The 25,945-nt window shown below is 38.6% G+C and overlaps 2 protein-coding genes across 2 annotated transcripts in view; both read left to right on the forward strand.

Moving 5' to 3' along the window:
• The window catches only part of GlcAT-P (Glucuronyltransferase P), a 216,998-nt gene that overhangs the window by 149,189 nt on the left and 41,864 nt on the right, over window positions 1–25,945 (forward strand). The window lies entirely within an intron of this gene.
• LOC135708941 (uncharacterized) lies at window positions 1,010–6,015 on the forward strand. The gene is made up of 3 exons (XM_065231136.1): window positions 1,010–1,367; window positions 5,441–5,829; window positions 5,878–6,015. The coding sequence occupies exons 1-3, from the start codon at window positions 1,010–1,012 to the stop codon at window positions 6,013–6,015; spliced, it is 885 nt and encodes a 294-aa protein (XP_065087208.1).

Here is a 25,945-nt window from a genome sequence, read left to right on the forward strand (position 1 = left end):
GTTGTTTAAACGGAATTAAATTAAAAATTGATTATCAATGTCAATATCAGTCATCAATGATCAGTTGGTTGATAGTAATAACTTTGATAGTAGTATCTGGTCGGGTATTAAATTTAATTAATAAGAAATAAGTTTAAATTATTTAAACTTAAAAAAATAAATAAATATATATATATGTAAGTCTGTGTCAATACACAGATCTACCATTATAAGGTTCCACTTTAAATGCAAAGTATTAGATCGCAATATTGTCAACGCACTCACTAAACGCAAAGTCAGCACCGGAAGACAATCAGCCCAAGCGGGGGTTTGGAATGCGTCATTCAGTGAAATAAATTTGGAGAGTAAGGTCATGTTGCGATACGTTTACGACATGGCACAGTCGGTGGGTAAGTATAATTGAAAAAAGGAAGTTCAATAGTTCATCTAACTATTGATTTATTACGATTATGAAAGTTTTACAGATATTGAATGTAAAATACTTGATGAATTTGTTTAAAAGGCTGGGAATGTCTATTTATCGTGCGAGAGGCCACGGAGTTGAAAAAAAAAATGGTCGTGCGAGAGGTCACGAACCACGTTTTATTCGAGCGGGAGGTCTCGATCAAAATTACTATACCGTGCGAGAGGACACGGAAATACGAAAATAAAAAAAAAAATGTGTCGAGAGGTCACGATTCAAATAAAAGTAATAATTTTAAAAGATGTCGCGCGAAAGGTCACGGAATAAAATAAAATAAAAAAAAACCGATTAAAAAAAAAAAAGATGGCTGTCTGGTTTTCAAGTTAAGCAAATCGTATGCAAATAAATATTAGATAGCCGAGAAACGTTTAGTTAAAAAAAAAAGAGAAATAGATTTTGATTTTGATGAATAAAAACTAAATAAAAATAATTAGAAAATTTCTGGTAACGAACGATTGTTTTTGATTAATTTTTGTTGTAGAAAATGGTTCACCGCTCGGTCCACTATCAAAACCGAAGCTGAAGAAAAAAAACAAATTGGAAGAGATGGCTAAAGAATTGGCTGCGGAGAAGGCTAAAACGGCATTGCTAGCGAAGAAACTTAGGAAGAAGAGGAAGGAAAATGAGGAACTCACTGCGAGTATCAAGAACCCATCGGTAACCGATAGTGGCTGTTCAACAGAGAACTCCATGTTTGGATTCGATAACCCGAATAGACTAAGCAGTACACGGAATACGACTACCACAACAGCTCAAGAGGAATCACGTTTTTTGTCATCCATGAACCAACTGTCCGTGGCGTCGATTAACGTACCGGAGTGCAAATCGGCGGATGACGAGGACATTCATCGACAGACATTCGAGTTATGGAAGGATCTGCTGATGGATTCCATGAAACTAGCAGGTATTGAAGACGAAAAAACGATGTTCACAGTTTTTAAAGTAAAAGCTGGGAACCGGCTGTTGGAAATATTCAGGAACACGAAGTCCCAAAACGACGATCCTGACTCCGAAACAGAGCCGTTCTCAAATGCCATGCATAGGCTCAAGTCTTATTTTGGATCAGGCTCTGATGTTATGCTCATGAGACGCAAGTTGGCATTAATGGCACAGAAAACAAATGAAACTGATCTGACATTCATTACTCGAGTTGGTTCAACAGCTCGACTCTGTGGATTTGAGGCTGAAAAGGAATTTGAAGAGATAGTTTCAACAGTTGCTGAACACGCACGTAATAAGGATGTACGCACGACGGCTTTGAAGATGTTAAGCAGGAACGGCTGTTTTACGGATCTAGTAGATAAGGTACGAGAAATCGAAGCAATAAGATTGAATGAAGAATTCGTCTTGCGTAAGCGAGGAACCCCTGAACAGTCTGCAGTTGCTGCTGTAAACGTACCATATCCTCGTAGTATGAATCGTCAGCAAAGGTTCCCTGAGCGCAATTCGGTACGTATGAATCCATATCAACGAGTCAATCAGATGCCACGAGCAGGTTGGCGAGCCCCACGAGGACGATTTTTCAGAGGCAAGGGCTCGGATCGATCTTCTTCGTCTGAGAAATGCTGGCGATGCAACACAGTATATCATTCGGCAGAAGACTGCAACTGCAAGGATAAAATCTGTAACAACTGTGGAAGAATTGGCCATATTCGACGTGCCTGTCCGTCTCTCGTTGGTCAAGTACCAAAGCGACTGGCGTCCGAAGTATTGGAAGATGCACCGATGAAGCTTGCGGCCATCGATAAAACCGAGGATACCTCAACTGAAGATGAAACAGTGAGTGAAGTTATTTCTAATTAAATTACTTACATTTGGGGGTTATTCTGGGCGAGCCCCATCACTCAAGTATATATTTGAATAGCGTTAGTTATTCGACGTCACTGAACTCGGGGAATAACCCCAACCATTTATCCATTTATAAAAAAAAAAAAATAAGTCTGCTTAAGTTTTAATTCAATTTATGAACTGCTAAACTCTGCGTTGGAATAATAAGTATGCTTTAAGTTTGTATCTTTAAAAATGAATAAAATAAAGAATAAGACATGATTTGGTAATAAATGTGATATACATGACATGAAACTGAAACTGTATTTTGTCTGTCAGGTCGTAGATTCGAAATCAACAAAATATCCAAATCTCGCCATTAAACGACATTCTCAACGATGTTACAATGAAGAGGAGGAATGTGTCGAACACGACGCATTAAACGATAGCATGAGAAGTAACTCTGAGGCAGGATCAGAGTCAGTGCAAAGAGTAAGTATTTAGATTTTAAATTAACGTTTTGGAAAATACCAATTAGTTTGCATTAAAACTAGATTCGAACAGACCTCCAGGAATATGATGAGGCATTCATTACGACTAAGGTAGCGGGAATGGCCTGTACTTTCCTTATCGATTCAGGGGCACAAGTGAATACATTCACTGAAGAAATGTTTCACGAGCTAATCAAGAACCCTGAATACAGCAAGGAGGTATACAATGTTAAGGACTCCTCAGATCGTCAATTGAAAGCTTATGCCACTGTTGGATACATCCAAGTCCTTGCCACATTCGATGCACATCTTTACGTTTCCGAGAACAGACCAGTGTTGTTGGAAAAGTTTTACGTCGTCAAAGAGATTCGGGCCCTCCTTAGTAGACCAACAGCTTCGAGATATAGTATTCTGATGCTTGGCCTCAAAGTACCTTTCCATACAGAAGGATCCGCATACGAGTCATCAATTTTGGCTGGAGAGATTGCTGCAATCAGTACGGATCTAATCTTTCCCAAGTTTAACATTCCTCCTGTAAAGATTTATTACGACAAAACGAAGCCACCCTGCAGGAATGTATTTTCGAACATACCTGTAGCTGTTAAGCCTCTGGTGGAGAAGAGATTGGAAGGTCTGGTATCCGCAAACATCATTGAACCAGTTGTGGACGGCATGGACTCTTCGTTCTGTTCTTCGATGTTAGTGATCCCGAAAGGAAAAGACGATATACGATTGGTCATTGACCTAAGGGGACCCAATCGATACATTCACCGTACTCCATTTGCGATGCCAACATTAGAGAAAATTCTTGCAGAGTTGGAAGGTGCAAATTGGTTTTCCACGATCGACTTGTCAAATGCTTTTTTCCACATGGAACTTGACGAGGATTCCAGACATCTTACCAACTTCTTCACAGAATTTGGAATGTTTCGTTGCGTAAGGCTTCCTTTCGGTTTGTGTAATGCTCCCGACTTGTTTCAGGAAGCTCTACAAAGAAAAGTGTTGGCAGGTTGTAAAGGTTGCAAGAACTATCTTGACGATGTGCTGATATTTGGAAAGACGAAGGCAGAGCATGATGAGAATGTGGCAGCAGTGCGTGCTTGTCTCGATAATCACAACGTGAAGTTGAACGCAAGCAAATGTGTATTTGGTAGTCAGTCCGTGAAATTTTTGGGATTCACTCTAACTCCACTAGGCTGGCAGGTTGAAGAAGAGAAAGTGGCGGCTATCAAGGATTTCAGGAGGCCTACAAATTGTTCCGAGGTCAAGAGCTTCTTAGGCTTAATCACGTTCATCGACAAATTCATCCCACATCGAGCAACGAAAACGGAACATCTGCGGTTGCTAGCCACTTCTGATAAGTTCTATTGGACAGACGACGAGGAAAATGAATTCAACTTCTTCAAGGACGAAGCTCTCAGTTCCATTAAACGATTGGGATACTATAGTCCAAATGATCGAATTGAATTATTCGTAGACGCATCTCCGATAGGTCTTGGAGCGGTTCTAGCTCAATTTAATGCTGAGGGCATGCCTAGGATAATTGCGTGTTCTTCAAAGGTTCTCAGCTCCGCAGAACAACGATACCCACAGACGCAAAGGGAAGCCCTAGCTGTGGTATGGGCAGTTGAGAGATTCTCATTCTATCTGCTGTTCAGAAGCTTCACAATTCGCACTGATGCGGAAGCAAATCAGTACATTTTCAATACTAGCCACAGATTGGGAAAAAGGGCTGTTTCAAGAGCAGAGAGTTGGGCGCTCAGATTGCAGCCTTATGACTTTTCGATTCAACGTGTACCAGGTTGCCATAACGTGGCAGACGCCCTGTCTCGTTTGATTCCAGCGACACAGCAAGATCTACCGTTTGATCAGGAAGAAGATAACCATTACCTTTATGCCCTAGATCCCGGCTGCATGCAGATGACATGGAGTGAAATCGAAAATGAATCGGAAAGCGACTATGAGCTTAAACTAGTTCGAATAGCAGTGGAATCGAAGAAATGGCCAGCAGAACTTAGTGGATTTGAAGCACAGAAGAAAACTCTGTATGTTCTAGGTTCGCTTGTGGTTAAAGACAATAGAACGGTCTTGCCAGCTTCTCTTCGTAAAAAGGCTCTTAGTTTGGCTCACGGAGGTCACGTTGGAGAAGTGGCCACAAAGCGTATCATGCGTCAATTTTTCTGGTGGCCTCGCATGTCCAAGGAAGTTTCTCGTTTTGTTAAGGAGTGTGAAACATGTGTGCTATTATCGAAAAGGAATCCTCCGTTGCCGTTAACAAGCAGGGATCTACCCGAGGGTCCATGGGAGATCTTACAGATAGATTTTCTATCGATTCCTAATTATGGTTCTGGCGAGCTCCTGGTGGTCATCGATACGTATTCTCGATATCTGTGCGTGATAGAGATGAAAGGTTTAGATGCAATCAGTACAAATCAAGCGCTATGTAAAGTCTTCCAAATGTGGGGGTGCCCAATCATCGTTCAAAGCGACAATGGGCCTCCTTTTCAAAGTGCATCGTTCGTTAACTTTTGGCAAGATAAGGGAGTTGAAATTCGCAAATCTATACCACTCAGCCCACAATCCAACGGGGCAGTTGAAAGGCAGAACCAAGGGATTATTAAAGCGTTGGCTGCATCGAAGCTTGACGGCAAAAACTGGCGTTCTGCACTGCAAGACTATGTACACCGACACAATACGCTGGTCCCTCATTCACGCCTAGGAGTAACTCCATTTGAGTTGATGGTTGGCTGGAAGTACCGAGGTACCTTCCCCAGTATGTGGTCAGACCCGTGCGGCAGTGAGCTCGATCGTTCAGAACTGAGGGAAAAAGATGCAGATACAAAACAAATCAGTAAGAATTATGCAGATTCTTCTCGAGGAGCCAAGGAATCAAATATTAAAATTGGTGACACGGTGTTGCTTGCGCAAAACAAAAGAAGCAAGACTGATCCTACCTTTTCATCAGAAAGATTCACAGTAATAGCCAGGGAAGGAGCCAAAATCGTAATCATGAGCAAAACAGGAATACAGTATGCTCGCAACATCAGAGAAGTTAAAAGAGCGCCTGAATCCATCACATCTGACAATCATCCTGAGCAGGAAAAATTCGTCGAAGTATTTCAAGGTGATAACGGTGGGCAAATAACTCTTCCGGAGGAGGAAATGGTTTCCACGCCAGATTCCGAGATTCAAGCATCAGGTTCGGCTAAGACGTCCAGGGATCTTCGAAAGCGAGAGGTGATCAAGCGACCAAAACGGTTTGATGATCAATTTGTGTATCGCGTATTCTTCTAACTTGATGACTAAAAGAGAAAAAAAGGTTAATACAGTGACAAAAAAATATATAGTTGTAGACAGGTTGATATCTTGAAACTTTTGATGAAAAACGTTCAGCACGCAGAAAAACATGTCTACTTAGATCACCGCTGATTTTAATTTTCAATAAATCAAAACCTAGAGAACCAGTCGATATAAAATTCCTTGTTTGGATTCGCAAGTTTTTGTTTTCTGTTCCTGTACTTTTTAATTCTAATCCAGAAAGTCTTACTGCTCAAACTTTTAAGCATTTTTTACTGATTCGAAATTCAGAGTGGAGAAGGAGGGAGATGTAGTAAATAGGGCAAGCAAATAGTAAATAAAATTATGAATATAAACAAAGGAGAATAAGTAGATAGATTGGTTGACATTAAATTTGACAGATTTAAGCATGGTGAAATAATTCAGAAGGAACCTTACAACGTACCCATTCAGAGTTGCCAGTAAAAATACACGGTCACACAAAACACCCAAAGTTCAGTTGTTTAAACGGAATTAAATTAAAAATTGATTATCAATGTCAATATCAGTCATCAATGATCAGTTGGTTGATAGTAATAACTTTGATAGTAGTATCTGGTCGGGTATTAAATTTAATTAATAAGAAATAAGTTTAAATTATTTAAACTTAAAAAAATAAATAAATATATATATATGTAAGTCTGTGTCAATACACAGATCTACCATTATAAGGTTCTACTTTAAATGCAAAGTATTAGATCGCAATATTGTCAACGCACTCACTAAACGCAAAGTCAGCACCGGAAGACAATCAGCCCAAGCGGGGGTTTGGAATGCGTCATTCAGTGAAATAAATTTGGAGAGTAAGGTCATGTTGCGATACGTTTACGACAGAAGCTACAATCGCAAATACTTCCATTGAATAGCGAAACTACAGATACGGTTAAAAAAGTATTCATTTTACTGGGATGCTGAAGCAAACGACAGTGGCTCAAATTAAAAGTCAATTAAAATTGCGGGTTGCCAAACCCTTGCAAGAAAAGAAATTAGTTGGCCGTGCAACCAAATTTACTTTTATTCTCTCCGCGCGTCTCTTATTAAACGTCGTCTCTGGCAAAGACCACTGACCGAGCGGCAAGCAAAGAACAAAAGGCACCAAACAAATACCGTGACCAAGAAAACAACTCTGTACCAACATTTCATTGGGGTGAAACTTCTTTTGTAAACAATGACTTCAACCATTGATTTCTCGCAAATGAAAGTTCACTTCTGCACATAAATAATGCCAGCTGGTAGACAAATCACTCCTCTGCCTAAAGGAGTCACCACTTTGCATTTGTGTATGTTTTTTTTAAACTCGCGAGAAATCGATGGTTAAAGCCAATTTTTACAAAAGCAATTTTGCCATTTTGAAAGGTTGACACCAAACTTTCGATAAAGCGATCGACACCGGCAAGATGGCAGATAGCCTTAGTTTCACGTACCACTTGCAAATAGTAGATGTCGCCACACGACGTAAACAAAGGGATTGTCCTTCACCGCTGCAACGGTATTTCTCTATGGAAAACCAACTTTTGGTTTCTTACTAAGTGGAGACAACTGGCTTCTTGCTCTATAATCTCTTTCTCTATCTCTTTCTATATCTATCTCTATCTCTATCTTACGCACATCAAATCGGCCAATCAAGAGCTGGTTCGCGTTTGACAGAAAAGTGGTGCGTTTTCAGCCCGTATTGTTTAATCTTCTCTTAGGTTTTACCATATGTGGATGTCAAACAACAGCTAAGAATGCCATATGAATAGAGCTAATTTATGATTTTTGTGATGAAATGAAATAAATCCATAAAAAATTGAACCGAGTTTCATCTTCTTATATTACCGAATGGCAATAAAAATACTTTAGTTTCTTCAGTTATATTCAGCTAGGTATCTCTTGAATTTGTTTATCCTTCAGATTGTTTCTTTGAGCATAGTTGTGCAATGATGGCTTGAAGTGTTTCCCGTGTTTCTCCTTCGGGGTAAGTAAAGTAAACTGCTGAAATTGAAAATTAGTCAAATCGCATGATATATTACATATTAAGCTTAAATGCGTTTAATGCCTTCGAAAGACGCACAAAGTTCACCACTGTACCAACCGGTGGAAATTGACGATTTAAAATTGGACCACTACTTGCCTACCCAAGTAACAATTTCGGTTTTATAAGGATTCTGTAGACCATCATTTAGACTTGTAGCATGCTTTAAAACCTTCATAAAACTTGCAATGTTACTTGGGTAGCCTATTGGTCCCAAGCAAATCGATTGACGTACCCCATTCTAGTCGAAATTCTAGCACTACACTTTGTTTGTTTTGATTCGCTATGAAAGTTTGACAGATAAAATGAGGGGTTCGTGGATTTTCCTATGTTTCGAGTGGTGCATCGATTAGCTTGGGAACCGAAGATAGTACCAGAGCTGAGCCAAAAAGTTGAGCACGTTTCTTCGGGACCTTCTGGGCTTAAAGTTACCTATAAGGTATCTCCCTCCTCTGGCTCTCCTTAATCCGACATCACGGTCTCTTATGGAGCTTTTTTTTACATTGGTAACATTGATTTGTATGGACTTGACAGTCATATTATCAAATTTGTCGGATTAGCGGGGGATACTTTAATAAGTACGCTCTTACTCGCTGCAAAATCATTCTTTCTTTTTTTCTTTCATCGACGATAACAAGGCTGTCCACGAGACAGTTGCGATCAGCTAGGGTTACCATATGGTATCCTAAAGGAGGACATGTCCTCCTTATTCAACATTTTTTACATGTCCTCCTTTTGCCTCAAAATATCCTCCTTTTGAATCCTTGAATATTTTCAAGCAAAATTTCAATAAATAAATTTTTCAATTAATTTTGACACAACCTCATACTATTTGAAAGGTTTTGAAGTTATTAAACTGACGTTTTCATGCAAAACAGTTCACTAGTTCATTTCCAAGTATATACAGAACCAGGAATATTATGAAGGGTCTAGTATAAGAGAGAAGCGAAACGAACTGTCAAAGCCAGAGCCAATCGAGCAGCGCCTATCTTGGTTGCATTGGCAGTGTTGCCAGAAACCACCCAGGCAGAGGTTGCCAAGGCAGTTTGTTTTGAATCCGCTCCTCTCTTAAGTCATATTACAGAGCTCATTGTAAAGTGTATGTCTGTCAAAAAAAGTTAAAAAAGCTGTAATTTTTTAGTATGTGCATTTAAATTGCTTTAATTAAGGATACTGGTTGATCAAATATTCAAAATTTACCGGTTTGTTTTTAAGGGATGATGAGTTTACTCTGCATGAAGTATGAGTAATTTCAGTAAAACACTTCTTGTTTGAACACCGTTTTTAAAATTTTATTGTCTTGAGGTACAATCAAACAAATCAATTGTATTTGTTTATTTATATTGAAAAAAAAAATGCATTTAATTGGTTCAACAGTCTTGTCTTCTCTGATACCAAAATACTAATAGTGTAAATACAAGTAAGGAATTTTGAAAAATGGAAGTCGGAATCATGGATTCAGAAATGATACTATTCGATGACCATCAATTCTGATGTTTAAGAGATGAACTAGCCTCAGGCTAAAAATCTCTAAAATAAAGAAAAAAAAAAAAAAAATCTGATGTAGGTATTCGAATAAAATAATGTTTCGACTTCTTTTCCCTTAAAAGAATACTTATAATCGAATTGATGACGACTACATTACACTACACACTACACCTTATGAAAATCATAAATTTTGAGTAAGTGCATGTTTTCAAAACGTTTAATAAAAACTCGTTTTCCTCTTCCATTGATGATAAAAAATCTATACTTTGTCCTCCGTTTTCTCTAAAAATTAAATGAAATGTCCTCCTTTTCACTTGTTTTTTAAATGGTAACCCTACGATCAGCTGACTTTTTTGTTTACCGAGATTTTTTGACAGATCACAGTTGAACTGGCAGTTTATTCTCATATGAATTTCTGCTTTGTTTATGTTTACATTCAGCACCATTAATACCAGATCACTTACACATTCTAGATTTCTAGCTGTCAGTTCCACTGAGAAACGTCTCTTGGATCACCTTATTCTTATTTGTTTCGACTTATTCGATGACGATGGGCCCGCGACAATGAGATGAATTTTAAGCACCGACAAACCGGCATGAATGATCATACAAATCAGGCATAACATTTGATAACGGTAAAAAGGTAAATGAATCATTAAACAATGACGATGTTCCTTAATAAGTAAAAAAATCTCCTTAAAATAGATCGGGTTGCTCCTTAAATAATTGATCAAAATATGTTAAAAATCTTAAAATGTTCAGTAAATATTTAAAGTACGCTTCCTAAAATAGAGAAAACTGTACATTAAGCATTTGAAAATGCTCCTTAGTATGCACCCCTTTGCACCATTTTGAAGTGGAATTGTACCATATATCATCGGAAAAGCTGCTGTAAAAGGTAAATATGTACCATGAAATCAGCTGAAATGTTCAGTAAATCATTGTGTGCATTTGTGCATTTTTACTGTACATTTCAGCTGATTTCATGGTACTTATTAACCTTTCTACAGCAGCTTTTCCGATGATATATGGTACAATTACACTTCAAAATGGTGCAAAGCGGTGCATACTAAGGAGCATTTTCAAATGCTTAATGTACAGTTTTCTCTATTTTAGGGAGCGTACTTTAAATATTTACTGAACATTTTAAGATTTTTAACATATTTTGATCAATCATTTAAGGAGCAACCCGATCTATTTTAAGGAGATTTTTTTTACTTATTAAGGATAATTTCATCTGTTTTATTGAGCAAAAGTAGGGCTGCCTTTGATAACGGCATAAAAGCATTTGTAAACAAACTTTCTAAGGCCCTTTACACGCGAACCAAAGTACGCCCACGCAAACCAACAACATCATCGGATAGGGGCAACTATCACCTTTCCGAAAGTGGTATTGGTTTGCGAGAGCGTACTTTGGTTCGCGTGTAAAGGGCCTTAGAAAGTTTGTTTACAAATGCTTTTGTGCCGTTATCAAATGTTATGCCTGTAATAACATAGAAATATCTGATCAAAGCACAAAACTGGCATCTGCCGCCGTGTTTGCGGAAAATATTTATCCTAGCCACAAACACGCGCACAAAATTTATGAGTTGGCTCGTGTCTAATCTATTTCGGACAAATTACGTTTATCTAGATAAAACATTTCTATGGTTTTGACAGATGGGCTCGCTACACGACTTAAGGCCGGTGCACAATGGATACGTTTTCAGGTTTTTTGACAGTTAGTCCATGCATTATCTGTAAAAAATAAACCCGAAAACGTATGCATTGTGCGCCGGCCTTTACATACACCAGGCTAGCTACTCCAGTCCTGTCATGTTTTATGTGACGTCATCAGAATCGGTGAAATAAACAAACAAGTTTTCATTGTCAATAAACATCAATTTTCAAATTTTTATAATGAAAATTATACATCTGCGGTCCGATAAAGTCCATGATAACCACATTAAATTCAATGGAAAATGCAACAACAATAAAATCTCCGGCTTAAAAAAGCTAACGGATTGTTACATCTTGCCTTCGAATGTGGCATCCTTGGTGATGATTTTCTGAGCCACATCAAATTCCTGTCGAAGAAACCCCCGTTTCCACTTCTTAGGATCTCATCGGGTACTGTAAGAAAACACCCCGAAAGGACCGCCCGCATAAATCACAACCATACGATTACCACATTGAAAATGGTTTATCTTCCTCTGAAAACCATAATGAGAAAGGTTCAGTCAACTTTAATCAAACCATACCTAGATAAAGTTTTGACCATATGGATTAAGGTTTTCGAAGACCCAACCATACGAACAATGGGTGGTTAAGAACGTTCACCATACGGAATCTCGCTTGTTCCCATACATTTTTAGCAGAACAACTATAGCCTTACCACATCAGAAAAGGTTCTAGTTGGATATGTGAAACTATTTCCATTAACTTTCGAATAAGGTAGTACGGTTTAGAACCAACCATTGTTGTTAACTTCCTGATATACTATGAAATGGTATAAATTACCATACTTATTGACGTTATAATAAATACTGTCGTAGCTTATCCGGAATACAGCCATCATGAGCTGTTCTTTAATTTTATTGTGATTTACAAGATTTCTTTTTGTGGATACCTCCCTTGCCCTTGGTAACATGTTTATTGATCTTAATATTAAATGAATAAATAAATGAATTTGCCCTGCAAAACAAACTCCATTCCATTTCTGGAAAATAAAAAGGCCCCGGCAAAACGAACCTGCTTGGATTTCCTTTTTGGATGATGTGAGCCGCCAGCATCGAAATCTCCTTCACATGTAAACGGCTGCTAGCCCTGAATATTTGTGTAGAAATTGCATGCACTTTTAAGAAATATTTTATACTTTAAGCTAATATTACCAAAGATGATTTACCGAGGGTTTTAAAAATAAAATGACGAACAAAACAACACAATGAACTTACGAGCACAGTTTCAATCAAAAGCGTTTTCTTCTGTTTGTACCAATTGTAAAAACATAAAGCAACCATAATCTAAACACGTAAGCGTTGTACTAGTTGTTTACAACTTTTATTCGTAATGTTTTGCAACAGTTCAGTATAGTTGATCAACCGTAGCAAAATTTAGCTGGAACATACCAGAAACTGTAACAGTTGAAAGTAGTGTTTCTTTAATGTTTATTACATTCCATAAACCATAACAAAACTATTTTGTGTAAAGTTAACATAGCTAGTAAGGTGTCAGTGAAGTTTGAACTGTTCTAGAAATGGTATTTTTCTATGCGGGCGGCTCCGATGCTCAAGCTTGTGTTGGATGTTCGATGTCAGGGGAACTTTTGCCGGGACACGAAGCTATCAGGAACCTCTAAAGCATTAAATGCCATTTCCTAGTGATGTTTGAGTTCCGGATTTGTCACCATGTGCCAAAACCCGGATGAAATCAAATCCCGTGAAACACGTCGAAAACCCGAGAGCCGCGAAAGAATGTTTCCTTCTGCACAATTTACATTGATTGATGACGTCACTTCGGCCTACTTCGGTTGATGTTTACTCTCTAATGAGCTAGTCCGGTACACGGATAGAAATCTCCTTATACGCCTTTTTAATGCACCACCAACGTAGAGTGCGCCACGTGAGTTCGAGAAGAAACGTTAACCAAACCGTTTGTTTACATTAGAATAACAGAGAATAAATATGTTTCACAACGCAAATTAAAACATTTTTCATTCAACATCTTGCCAATTTCTATCGGTTATTGTCTTATTGTACGATTTTCCACAGATCTGAACTGATTTGTTCCTTAATTATTCTCACACAAGAAATCCGGAAGATCATAACCACTAAGGCACTTTTTTTGGAGCATCTCAGATGAATTAATTTATCAGGAAAAGTAAAAAAGTGTTCCGCTTCCTATGTCTCAAGGCAAACATTTCTGCTCACAACACTCTTTTTGACGTTCTCCTATTCACCACCAAAGGTTGAATCGATCGCTTAGTTCCCATTAAAAAGGCCTATTGGCAAATCAAAGTTGGCACTCGTGGAGAATAGACGAACTATGAAAGTGATGATGGTTTTAAAAATTTTCCACGGAGAGCTATACGAGTGCAATCTTAAAATGCTTTTATTTTGAAAATGGAGCATTGTATTTAAATCTGGTTTTTGCTACAGTTGTAGAAAAGCTGAAATCTATGCATACACCTAAAAATCTGAAAAGAAATTATTTTTTCTATATTATATATTTATTGAGTAGTCTTAAGTTTTCTACTAACGTAGCATTAACCAGATTTAAATAAAATGCTCCATTTGCAAAATAAAGGCATTTTAGGATTGAACTCGTATACCTCACCGTGTAAAATTTTGAAACCATCATCACTTTCACAGTTCATCTATTCTCCACGAGTGCCAACTTTGATTTGCCAATACCTTTTGGCAAATTTCTATTGCTGATTATTCATAAAATGTATAAGATTCAGACTCCTTGCAAAAAGTTAATGAAGCTCATGTGTCAAATAAAATGTATAAGCGGTCACACATACCTTTTATGCATTCTTATAGGACCTATGTGGTTTGTCTTATGGAATGTATAAGACTGATGTTTTTGCCAAAATGTAGAAGTGAAACACAAGAATAAAATAATTGATTTTCGTTTCGTGTACATGCCGTGGGATCGCTAAACATTTGAATCGGTCGTTATGGATTCTCGATTAAGAGTTAAGCAAGGAGTTAAGTTTAAGTTCCATGTCGGTTTGTCGGTGTTTTTAAGCTTGGATTTTGTTTAATGTATATCATTTCCACATTCGCCCTACTCAGATAACCTTTCTGAATCTTGTGAGTTTGACAGAACCACCAGCACCAAATTGTCGCACCAAATTGTCGTCCATACTCTAGTTAAAATATGGACGACTGTCACCACAAAACTGGAAAAAAAAGCTGTTCCAATCGAGCAAAGCGGTGCATTTTGACGGTTCGATTGGAACATTTTTTGACAGACGTCCATACTTTTACTGTAGGGCATTAAATTGTCGGTGTACACTGGCAATATACTAAATTTGTCAAATTGCCCCCGGGTTGGACTGAGTCGACAGCTGTAAGCAAACTGAAAAATGTTGTCAATTGCTGCTCAATAGGTTTCCAAAACCTCATGAAAACATCAATGTATGTTAATTTATTAGTCAAATATGTAAACTATAAACACGACCGTAAGCCAAATGAAAATGCTGGATCAAAAATCAAATACTGGATCAATAATAATGATAAGAAAGTAAATAACCTGCTGGGACGATTTCTAATAGAACATTGCATATTTTTGCACTGGGAAATGCTGCCCACTAGATTCTAGGGTAAACGCTCCTACACGGTACGCGGTACGTTAGAAGTCTATAGTTAACCCTACTCTTGTTGGTTCCCAACAATATACAATTCATTATGTGCTAAAATCATATGTCGTATGTAACAAATGTAAACAAATTGAGATTTTAAAGCACCCCTTACTCTACCTACAGCAAAACTTGGGCCCGCTACCTGATTTCTGTTTCATTTTCTCATAAAAAAATGTCATATGTGCCAACTGATCAAGCATTGCTCAATATTACATACGACAGCTATTGCTTAACTGTATATTCAACCTTAAATGCTGGTTTTTATTCGAAATAAGAACACAATATCAGATGCACGGAAAACAACAATCGACCGCGAAACCAGTGTGACCATTTCAATTGAAATCAAATGAAAAAATAATCACCTTTTTTGCTCTAAAAAAAAATATGATTTATAATCATCTAATAAATCTATTTATCCAAGTATCTTGAAAGTTATTAAGGACATATTAAACGGCTAAAATGTTACATGACTTCATTGAGCTTCTCCGAGTCGTTTTCCTGCATCAAAATGCAAACGTCTGAGCCACTTACACCTTGTTAAAGTGTTAACAAAATTGCATACCATTAGAAATGCAGTAGATTGATCTAGTCATTTCTAGACTAACAATCTAATTGTGTCACTAAAGGCTAAAAGTGTGAAAAACAACTATCGAATGACGTCTTTCGTAGCCTGTCACAGATACGCCCAATAAATCATGCCGGCGGCGCTGTACATTCGCTTAGCGAGTAAAATAGAAATGGACGAGCCAAAAAACACTTGACTCGAAACCAAGTCTACCCGCGACGTATTCTCATATTTTCCATTCATAATTCTACCATTGCATCGCACTTATATTAATTAATGCACTGCCATCATGATTGCCACTTTCAATGATTCAAAAATCAACCGAGAACACGGTGTTACTTTCGGCGCAAATGGCACACGTACTCTAGACGAAGCTTCTATAGATCATCTCACACCATCCGTCGGTCGCCTCGCCACATGCAGCTAGTGTATCACGTTTTCATTTCGGCGAGATGGGTTTGCTCTCGCGCTAATAACATACCTCTTAACCCATGCACTTCTGTTTTATGCTGCCAGCCGATGCAAGATCACGAACTTGCACACTTCCGAATTCTCAGGAAAATTTGCCATGCCACACAGCAGTTGAAGAAAAGTCAAGTATGTGAGTGCGGGGTTTCTGACCTCTGTGGTTGCGCTTGGTTGCATACTCGAGACGGAGCACGCTGCAGCAAAGGACGGCGCCGTCCATCGTCGTTGTTTGGAAAATGGCATTCTACGACGACGACGACGACGACGACGACGACGACAACCTGCTTCGGGGCGGAAACGGTGGTCCTGTTTGTGGCTGTTCGCTCTCGGCACGTTCACGAACCATCACCATGTGGCTTCCAGGGCGTAGACTCACAACAGAGCTGTGACATTCTGGCGTATCCATACGGACCCGGTCCGTGGGTGAACTGAATGCGCACAAGGACACTAAAAGTTGGAATTTAGAGAGGAAAGAGACATTCCTTTACGCTGCGGTTTTTGTTCAGAATGTGAAAAACTCTCAGGAACAAAATGTGTGTATCTTACGTGACTGTTGTGCCGCAAGAAACTGGAAAATCTATTGCAAGCCACCCGGACCACTCAACATGGTGCTTGGGCTTGGGGGAAATTTTTCGTTGTGAATGAGTTTGCGGCTCAGGGCAGAATAGAATCGTTTTTGTGACGCTATTGTTATTCCGTGGTTTTTTGTTATAATGGTCGCTGGCAGAAGTCAGTATCGACTCCATTCAACAGAATTAAGTAAACTTTTTCTGAATTAGATATTATCTAATGATATGAGTCTCGGAACAGTTCCTTGAATTTCGGTGAAGTAAATCAAAAACAAAATTGCGATAAAGCTCGCGCATTGTAAAGTTAATTGCTTTCCTCGTGTCGTTCACTGCCCATTTTTTTTTTAAATCCCTCTGGAAAAACCTCATAAACGTAAAAAAAACTCAACAAATTACGATCGCACACCCGCATCCAATTACTCGCTCCATCCCGTCGAGAGAACATCCTCGATAATTTCCGTGAAAACCCTCATCAACAATCCAATCGTTTTGCCGCCGACGACAGCGGGCTGCGCTGATATGAGCCCCATAAATACAGTCACCCACGGCATACATACAGTATGTAAAAAAAAGTTTGTACACCTCTCCTGCCAGTTCGCATTTTTTGCTGTTCTTCCCTTATAGTACGTTCAGACTACATAGTTATAACATGTTATAGTGCTATCTTGATGGTGGTTTCTGTGTTACAATTATTTGACAACCGTTATAACATGTTATAACTCTCCAGTCTGGACAGCGTTTTACAAGCTTAGTTGTACAGGGAATCAAAAAAAAAAAAGTAACTTCCGATGTTTTGCTACGATAAAAAAAACACTAGAAAACGAAATCATGACTTACCTTTTTGTAAAATTGTAGCCTAATAAATCAATATCATAGTTTTCACTTGTATTGTTAATTCATAAGATTCAACGCAATTTGCGCTTTAAAACTATGGGCCGAACTTAAGGGACGTCATTATGAGACGTGTTTTTAATTATGGCCTACGAAATTATATGATGACTTTATATTGGTATTGGTGAAAGCCTTTGCGTAGACGACTAGTCTACAACTCTTTACTATACGGTAAGAAAAAGTACCTAAAATTGAGTTCCTTTCACTCAACACGTGGCTTCAGTGTTAAGTTAAGTTAAAGAAGAAAACTCAATTTTGAGTAATCCTGATCAAGAATTCATTGAGTAAAAATTACCTAACGATCAATCGAATGGAATAAGTAAAATTTACCCAACGTTGGATTTTTTGTTTTATAATTTTTCTTTCTTTAGAATGGAAATCATCGAAAGTATTACAACCCGAATAACAACCAAAGTTATAGTACGTTCAGACTACAGAGTTATAACATGTTATAGCGCTATCTTGATGGTAGTTTCTGTGTTGCAATTATTTGACAACCGTTGTAACATGTTATAACTCTCCAGTCTGTACAGCGTTTTAAACTGAATTTATTTGAAGATATAATATAGGAACTTATTAACATTTCCGGGACCACTCGTCCACTCGAAACCACTCGTCCACAGTTCCACCATTTCGTCTTTTTGGGATGCTCCTGCAGTAGAAGATACAAATTCAGACTTCTGTAAACAATGGAGCTAAAAACACTCACAATTTACCTGCGTCCAAACTTTTCTTGCCACTTTGTACCCCACAACTTACGAAGATTAATACGGAACACAAAAAATGGTAGTGCAGGTTGCTATGATTTTCATCTAAAAATAAGTTAAAAGTACCCAACGGTGAAAACATGACGGTTGTAAGTACTAACTGAAAATTGAGTTCTTTTTTACTTTGAATTGCAGCGTATTTTAGTTAAATGAAATTTATGATAAATATTTAAAGATGTTCTTCGTTAATTACTTTATGCAACACAATTCACAAACGAGTAACTTTTAAACAAATAAGGAAAGTGTTAGATGGGAAATGGATATAATTGGGCCCATACATAAATTCAGCAATAGACTAAATTTTCAATAGCCACCAAAGATATCAATTAGTACCGTCCCAATGACGCATTCATCCAGATAAAATCGATATATCAGTGCTAACATTTGAAAACGGCACAAAAGCCATTTGTAAACAAATGGTTTGTGGGCCCTTTACTCACTACTTGAAGTACACCCACGCGACACAACAGCAACATCGGGTAGGGGAAATTTTCCCCTTCCCGACGATGCTGTTGGTTTGCGTGGGCGTTCTTCGGGTAGCGAGTAAAGGGCCCACAAACCATTTGTTTACAAATGGCTTTTGTGCCGTTTTCAAATGTTAGCACTGATATAACAGATTTTTAGCAATGGGCCCAATCTGAGTTTTTTTAAACTTAATGTTGAGTATTTTTTTATTTTCGTGATGGATGGCGTAAGCTATCACCCTGGGGGGGACGTGCTGTCAAATCAGCCTACTGATCATCTTGTATGAAACTGATTCCAAACGTAAACAAACACTGTAGGTTTCTTATGGCTTGTTTACGTTTGGAACCAGTTATGCGAGGTAGGCGACGATTGTTCGTATTTGACAGCCACCTCCCCCCCCTTGCTATCACCAGCTATACACGGTAACCGCAAAATACCCAATTATGACTACAAAGTAAGCATTTTCGAGGGAAACTGGGACTACCCATTATATGAGTAAAATTTTACCCATTTATGAGTAATTACAACTACAAAAACAAGTAGTAAGTATTCATTTTTGAATAACAAATACTCATATATGGTAATATTTATACTCATTTAATGGGTAGTCCCAGTCTCCCTCGAAAATGCTTACTTTGTAGTCATTATTGGGTATTTTGCGGTTACCGTGTAGAGCTTTTTGACGTTTAATCGGCGCACACTACTGTACCATTTAAAGCGAACGAGTGCGAGCAAGAGATAAACAGATTAGTGGGAAAACAAACCGTCAATTCATCTATGTGTGCTAGATAGAGAAAGATGATTAAACGTCAAAAAGATCTATGGGCTTTTCATCCACGCTGTTTTAAAACTACCCAAATTTGGGTAGAATCCACCCAGATCGGTCTAAACTGAACCTACCCAAAAAATGGGTAAGCTTTGTTGGGAGTGACAAGTTGACAAATGGACAACATCGACATGAATCCGATCGACTCAGTTCATTTGTCAACTTGTCACTCCCAACATAGTTTACCCATTTTGGGTGGGTTCAGTTTTGACCGATCTGGGTGGATTCTACCCAAATTTGGGTATTTTTGAAATAGCGTGTAAACTACATAGGAGACGGGGTCAAGAATCCCAAAAAACTGTCTACACGCTAAGATCAGTTTACCTAGACGGTACAAAGAGATTACCGATATTGGCCGTAAATTGCACAAACTCACATATGGGTAAATTTTTTTAACCCAAATATGGGTTCTTGTGAACCATAAATGATTTATTTTTATGCAAATTTGATTTAAATTTACCCATATTTGGGTTAAAAAAATTACCTATATCTGAGTTCGTGCAGTTTACGCCTGATTTGGGTAAAGTAAACCTATATTTGGGTTATCTGATCTTAGCGTGTACGTAGTTAATGAACCGCCGGCGCCGGTAGTGTAGTGGTAAGCGTGACTGCTTTCTAACACCCCGATGGGTCTGGGTTCAATCCCAGCCGAGGTCGGTGGGATTTTTCTGAGGCATAAAAATCTCTGGTCACGTCTTCCTTCGGAAGGGAAGTAAAACCGTTGGTCCCGGCCCATGTGAGTTGTGAATGGGTGAGATATCCTACGCAGGTGTGGAAGCTGCCTTCCTTGCACATTCGATTGTCGTCAATGGATGGCAATCGATGTCCGTCGGTGATTGGCACTAGATTGCGGAACAGAGACCGACGTTAAATAAAGGAAAGAAGAAGTAGTTAATGAACAGCCCCCTAGTTGATGAGGAATACAACTCTAACAAATAGGTTGGTATCAATAAATACAGAATTATGATTTTCATATCATTTTTAATATTCTTCCTGGACGAAATAATTTATATATAAAGCATTCATGGGGCATGCCTTCAATTCAATCGAAATGGGTAAGTATTACTCAGTTGACAAAATTTTACATTTAATGTCATCATCTGAGTGACCGTTACCCAGTTTCCTCCCTAAGCACATTTACTCAAATTTGAGTAAAAACATGTTTACTCATTTTTGGGTAACTTCCCTTTTGGCTGGACTGATGAGTCATTTTGGACTCAACAATGAGAAGCCTCAAAATAGCGTGAAGTTAATCGTGTGTGTGCTCGTGAGATTATTTATTTGGCTTTTATGCTGATTCTAAAAGCATCGTTGTTAATGTTATCTGGATCAACCGGAAAGAAAACACTGTCTCTTTCTTCCTCATTAGTTCTTACGCGAGAAGTGTAAGTGACGTCAACAATGTGGTTACGTATGAATGATAAGGAGTGAAAAAGAAGCGCGATTTCTCAATGTTTGTAGATCGAGGGTCATCTTCGATAGGCCGAAGTTGCATCCATTTATAGACCCGATTTGAGTACAGTAGACCGACATTACATCCACGTACCTGGAGAGTTTTCTTGTTAAAATACTAAGCTTTACAATTTTCGATCGTGCTTAATTAATATCCAAATAATAAGAATATCTAAGCTTGCATGTTGACAGTGAAATGTCTTTTGCAACTCAATTATTAAATAAGATAGGACATAAAATGTAATTGAAGGCTTCATATTAGACCGAGGTTAAGGACATGTACCTTAGCTCATACTAGAAATTTATATGCCCAATAGAACCACGAAGTTGCCATTTTTTAAACTACAGCAAGCTCTCATGCACACTAGCGCCACATAGTGAGCATTTTTTAAACTAAACTCTCCATTATATATAACGCCTTGGTAAGCTAAACAACTTTGGGCAAAACAGCAAATTTCGGTTGTCCTTACCGGGTATGTTTTCTGAAAACCGGTTTTCGGTAATGAAAATTTTTATTTCTTCCATAACCTTCATAACCTTATAATTTCTGTCATAACTTTTCTTGTTTTATGTTAAACTGCCAGTAGGGGTGAATATAACTTTTTTACACACTGTACACATACACACTCCCCCGGCAACAAAGAGCAACGGTGAGGACGATAAAAATATACATGGTGTGATATTCTATCAATCACGATGAACAACAACCCCTACATACGGTAGGATGGTGCAAAACGCACCCTTTAAGCAAAATCGTCAATGGCTGGCGAATGGAAGCTAAAATCAAGAAGAAAGTAATGGCGTTTGGTTCATTACCATGTTTTCTACAAAGATCGAGTGATTTAGAACTACAAAAGGATGATTTTCCATGACTTTCAAGGTATTTTCTAAATTGCTTCCAAAATGATAGCGGGGCAAAACGCCTGATTCATGATGCAATATGCACCACAACATTGGGACAAGACGCACGACAACAATGGCCAAAACGCACCACAACATTGGGGTAAAATGCACCCCATGGTAAACAAACCATAACCCCTGCAAGTAGATAATGCAAAGGGAAGCGGTATTTCAAATGATTATTTCTTTATGTTACATCAGAAATAAGGTCTCAAAATCTCAATAGAATGTTAAACCATAGAGGTAACTCTAAGACTAGAAGGTCCCGAAATAACGTGCTCAACTTTTTGGCTCAGCTCTGGTACTCTCTTCGGTCCCAAGCTAATCGATTCACCCCTCGAAACATAGGAAAAACCAATAACCCCTCATTTTATCTGTCAAACTTTCATAGCGAATCAAAACAAACATTGCGTAGTACTAGAATTTCGACTAGAATAGGGTACGTTAATCGTTTGCTTGGGACCAATAGGCTACTAAAGTGGTGAGCCAATTTAAAATCGTTAGTTTCGTATTGATTGTTGGTTAAACTGTGATTCATCAAGTAAAATATCTAAAAAATATACGAAACGTAAATTTGTTATTTTTTTTTTGTGATATATGATGTTAAAAGCTTAATTTACAGTCGATGATTTTAACAACTGTGTCCTGTTTTACACAAAATGCAATTGTTTTTAGGGAATCAGCAGGTCAATACATGATTTTATGATCAAGAATTATTTGTGAAACCTCCAGTTGAAAACAATCACAAACCGTTACCCGGAAAATGCATCTGAGGAAAAGTTATCGCTGTTTTTCTAAAAGTGGGCATTTTACCCCAGGGGTGCATTATGGGCTGTTCTCCCTTACAACCGAGCAGTCATCATTTTGGGAGCGTGCGAAAATGACCCCCAGCCCCATCTTCCCTATGCGACAACATAACGATGGTGACTGTGACAGCGTGTTCGGGACGCCATCCACGATGAGGAGCGAACTCAGATTGTTTTTTTCCTTATTTACATTTGGGAAGTCTCGATCAGAAGGTACGGGAGCACGTTTGGTGTACGATTTCACGCATGAGTATGAATATGTTGAGGACTGAATGCCGAGCGACTGACGCTGGCAGTCGGTGAGCGTGTGCTGTTTATGTAAAATGTCGCTACTGTGGTGATATAAAATTAAACGGAAAGCCGGAAATTGTGTATGAAACTCAATTCAATCTAGCATTAAGTAGAGGCGCAACAAAATGCGTTGTGAAGGCAGCGTTTCGGAGCAACGTGATAGAGTAATGGAAATGTGTTGGTAGGAGTTGCTGTTATCAGTTTTCTGTCATGTTCGTTAAGATGTGAATTGTAAATAAGTTGGAAAATGTTGAGTTAAAAAATAGATTGGGGAAATGGCTCTAATTTTGGCCTGCATCTAAGGTTGGGTCCATCGCTAAAAATCTGCTATTTATCAATTTTATTCAGATGAACGCGTCATTGGGACGGTATTAATGGATATTTTGGTCGCTATTGAAAATTTAGTCGATTGCTGAATTTATGTACGGGCCCAAATTAAGGACAATTAGGTCCACATTACATCCATTTCCCCTATTTCAAAACATGCAGAATAACATTTCAAGAAACTTCTTCGAAGACTTCTAAACGCTAGAACATCGGGAAAGATGAGAAAAGGGTTGTGACCGTCTTTTTTCAGAATGGTCCCACTGTGGGGCTTCACGAACATCCAAACTTCCGGGCAAGTTTAAAGATTTGCGATAGTTAGTTTGGATAAATTCAAGGCAGCACCATGCACTTCATCAACATTTACATAGTTTCAGGAACTTCAGGGAAGTCTTGAAAATTTTAGAAAACTACAACCAGAAAACCAGTGATTTTCAGGGAAGTCGAGATATTAAAGGACATTTCAATTAATTTCATGGTACTACCAAGAACATCAGGAGAATTACGAGAACTTCAGTAAAGATCAGATAACCTCAGATGGCTACATATTGACTGCTCCGTTTTGACTAGGTCCGAGCCCTCGAAGGCCTTCTACAACATCGAATATTCTTCCTGAGCTGTTATCGATTCCCTGACGTATTCGTAAATCTTCGTGAACTTCTAGTATCATCCCTGTGGAATGTTCTCGAGTAGGCCGATAACCTATTGGGAGTGCTTAATAACAACGGTTCGTTTGACGTAGTGGACAGAAGGAAGACATGAGAACGTTTATTCAATACTAATAACACTAAATTCCTTTGTGAGTCACGCAAACTGATCTTCAACAAAAGATCAATACATTTGATATAATTTCACCACGGTGCATTTCAAGAGCTTTAAAAATTTTCAAACGAAAACAACCACCAAGAAACCCAAATTTTGGCGGCCGTTATCGATGGCAGAATGCTGATGAAATGCTTGCCCTCACTCCCAACTGCATCACAATTAGTTACGCACAATAATACTACACGCCAGCAGCGACCTTCGCTCATTACCATTGCTGTGCTTCGGTTTAGCATATAATGCTTTCCCCAGGTGTGTAACCTAGCATTGTTTTCCGTCGTTGTTAACCCACTAGTCACAGTCATCATCCAGCTTGTGCACATAAACCTGCATTGAGCATCTACACATGAAGCTAATTGTTCTGATTCACATAATCACACCAGCAGGTTGTTGTTTCGGTCTCGTTACGATTTCATTCAAATGACGACCTACACCTAGTTAACATGACGGCGGTGGCGGTCGGTTGTGACTGACGACGACTTCCCGACCCAGAACGGAACAACGTCCGCCCCCGCAGTCGCAACTCTCCATCAACCAGGCATCTCATATCATTACGCATGCAGATTGATGTACATACAGTTCATTTATCCTATGTCCCGATGTTGAATTGAATAGTAGCAAATACGATAATTTGGATGCGAGCAGCACCATATGGTCTTGTATAATAGATGGGCTGAATTGGGCTCGAGAACGGTTGTCACACACCTCGGTCGTTATCGGATGGTAGGTTCGGACGTGAAAAAGCACCGAAAAAAGGACCACTTAATTAACATAAATCAATAATTAAGAACTTTGCAATTGCGACGACGGACGGGCGCACCACGATTGTTGACCGGATCTGCTTGCTACTGGTTTGTTCACTGACCATGATTGCTTACGGGGGCGGGCAACACTTTTGGGGATGGTGCGTGGTAGAACGAATTTGCATAGTCCGAACCTTACTCGATGCATGAACCAAGTTGCCAAGGGTAGCTATGAGCAGAGTGTGATAAAGTGACATTATCAATTTTAGAGTTTTTAATTAAAATCTCCCATATCGCATTCAATTAGTGGAGCCCCATGGGTACAGAGTTTGTCGTTGGCAATGCTATGGCACTGTGGGAAACTTTGCTTGAAGATTGATTACTGCTTTGGGATGCAGTTTGTAAACCACGGTTCTATACATGTTCTGGTAGGTGTTAAATTGAAAGAAAAAAAACTCTCAAAATTGTTTTGTGCAAAAAGGACACACACATTGCACAATGGTCTCAAAGCCGTATTTAGGAAGACAAAAAATTTTGCGCCCAAACCGTCAGTTTTAGGTACCTGGTGTCTTTGGGAAAGTTTTTTTTTTCATATTTTTTGGCCGATCTTTTTATGTTACTGAAATTTGGGTGGTCCATAGTATTAGCGAATTGAAAATACAAACTTTTGACGTACGATTACGTCTTTCAGGCAATGTATTGGAGGTGCAATTTCAAAAAAACCAAAATCAACCACGTTACGAAACGTGGTCAGGATTTGACCACTTACAACTCTGAAAGACAAGCGCGAGCTGCAGCTCACTGAGCGGTTCTTTAGCCGAAGAAGGAGGAAGAAGTTGCACGAGTCGCTGAGTGCCATCTATGCCAACCGCGTCACCGTTCCTAACAACAAACAGCTCGCCAGCCTTATCTGTGTAAAACACCTTAATAGCTCAGCATTACTCAACCATCACGACAAAACGGTCCTTTTCAGGACCACCATAATTTTGTTAAAGAGCAGTTTTTGAACACTCGCTTTAACTTTCGAATAGACCAATCTACATTGATCGATTCTCTTCATCGACTCTCTCTTTCGTTAATAACTCGGCTCCAAAAATATTTTCAGCTGTTATTATCGCCTAATACGTTTAATAATAGTTTCTGTTAATAT

This window comes from Ochlerotatus camptorhynchus, unplaced genomic scaffold (assembly GCF_037179485.1).
Source record: "Ochlerotatus camptorhynchus isolate MF236.1 unplaced genomic scaffold, CSIRO-AGI_Acam_v1.1 ptg000033l, whole genome shotgun sequence".
NCBI lineage: Eukaryota > Metazoa > Arthropoda > Insecta > Diptera > Culicidae > Ochlerotatus > Ochlerotatus camptorhynchus.

Excerpts from the sequence above, each read along its gene's own strand:
- LOC135708941 (XM_065231136.1), top strand. The coding sequence starts at position 1,010 with ATGGCTAAAGAATTGGCTGCGGAGAAGGCTAAAACGGCATTGCTAGCG. Across the intron at positions 1,368-5,440 it reads GGATTCCATGAAACTAGCAG|GAGTAACTCCATTTGAGTTG; the intron begins GTATTGAAGACG and ends ATTCACGCCTAG. Across the intron at positions 5,830-5,877 it reads ATCCTGAGCAGGAAAAATTC|GAGGAAATGGTTTCCACGCC; the intron begins GTCGAAGTATTT and ends ACTCTTCCGGAG.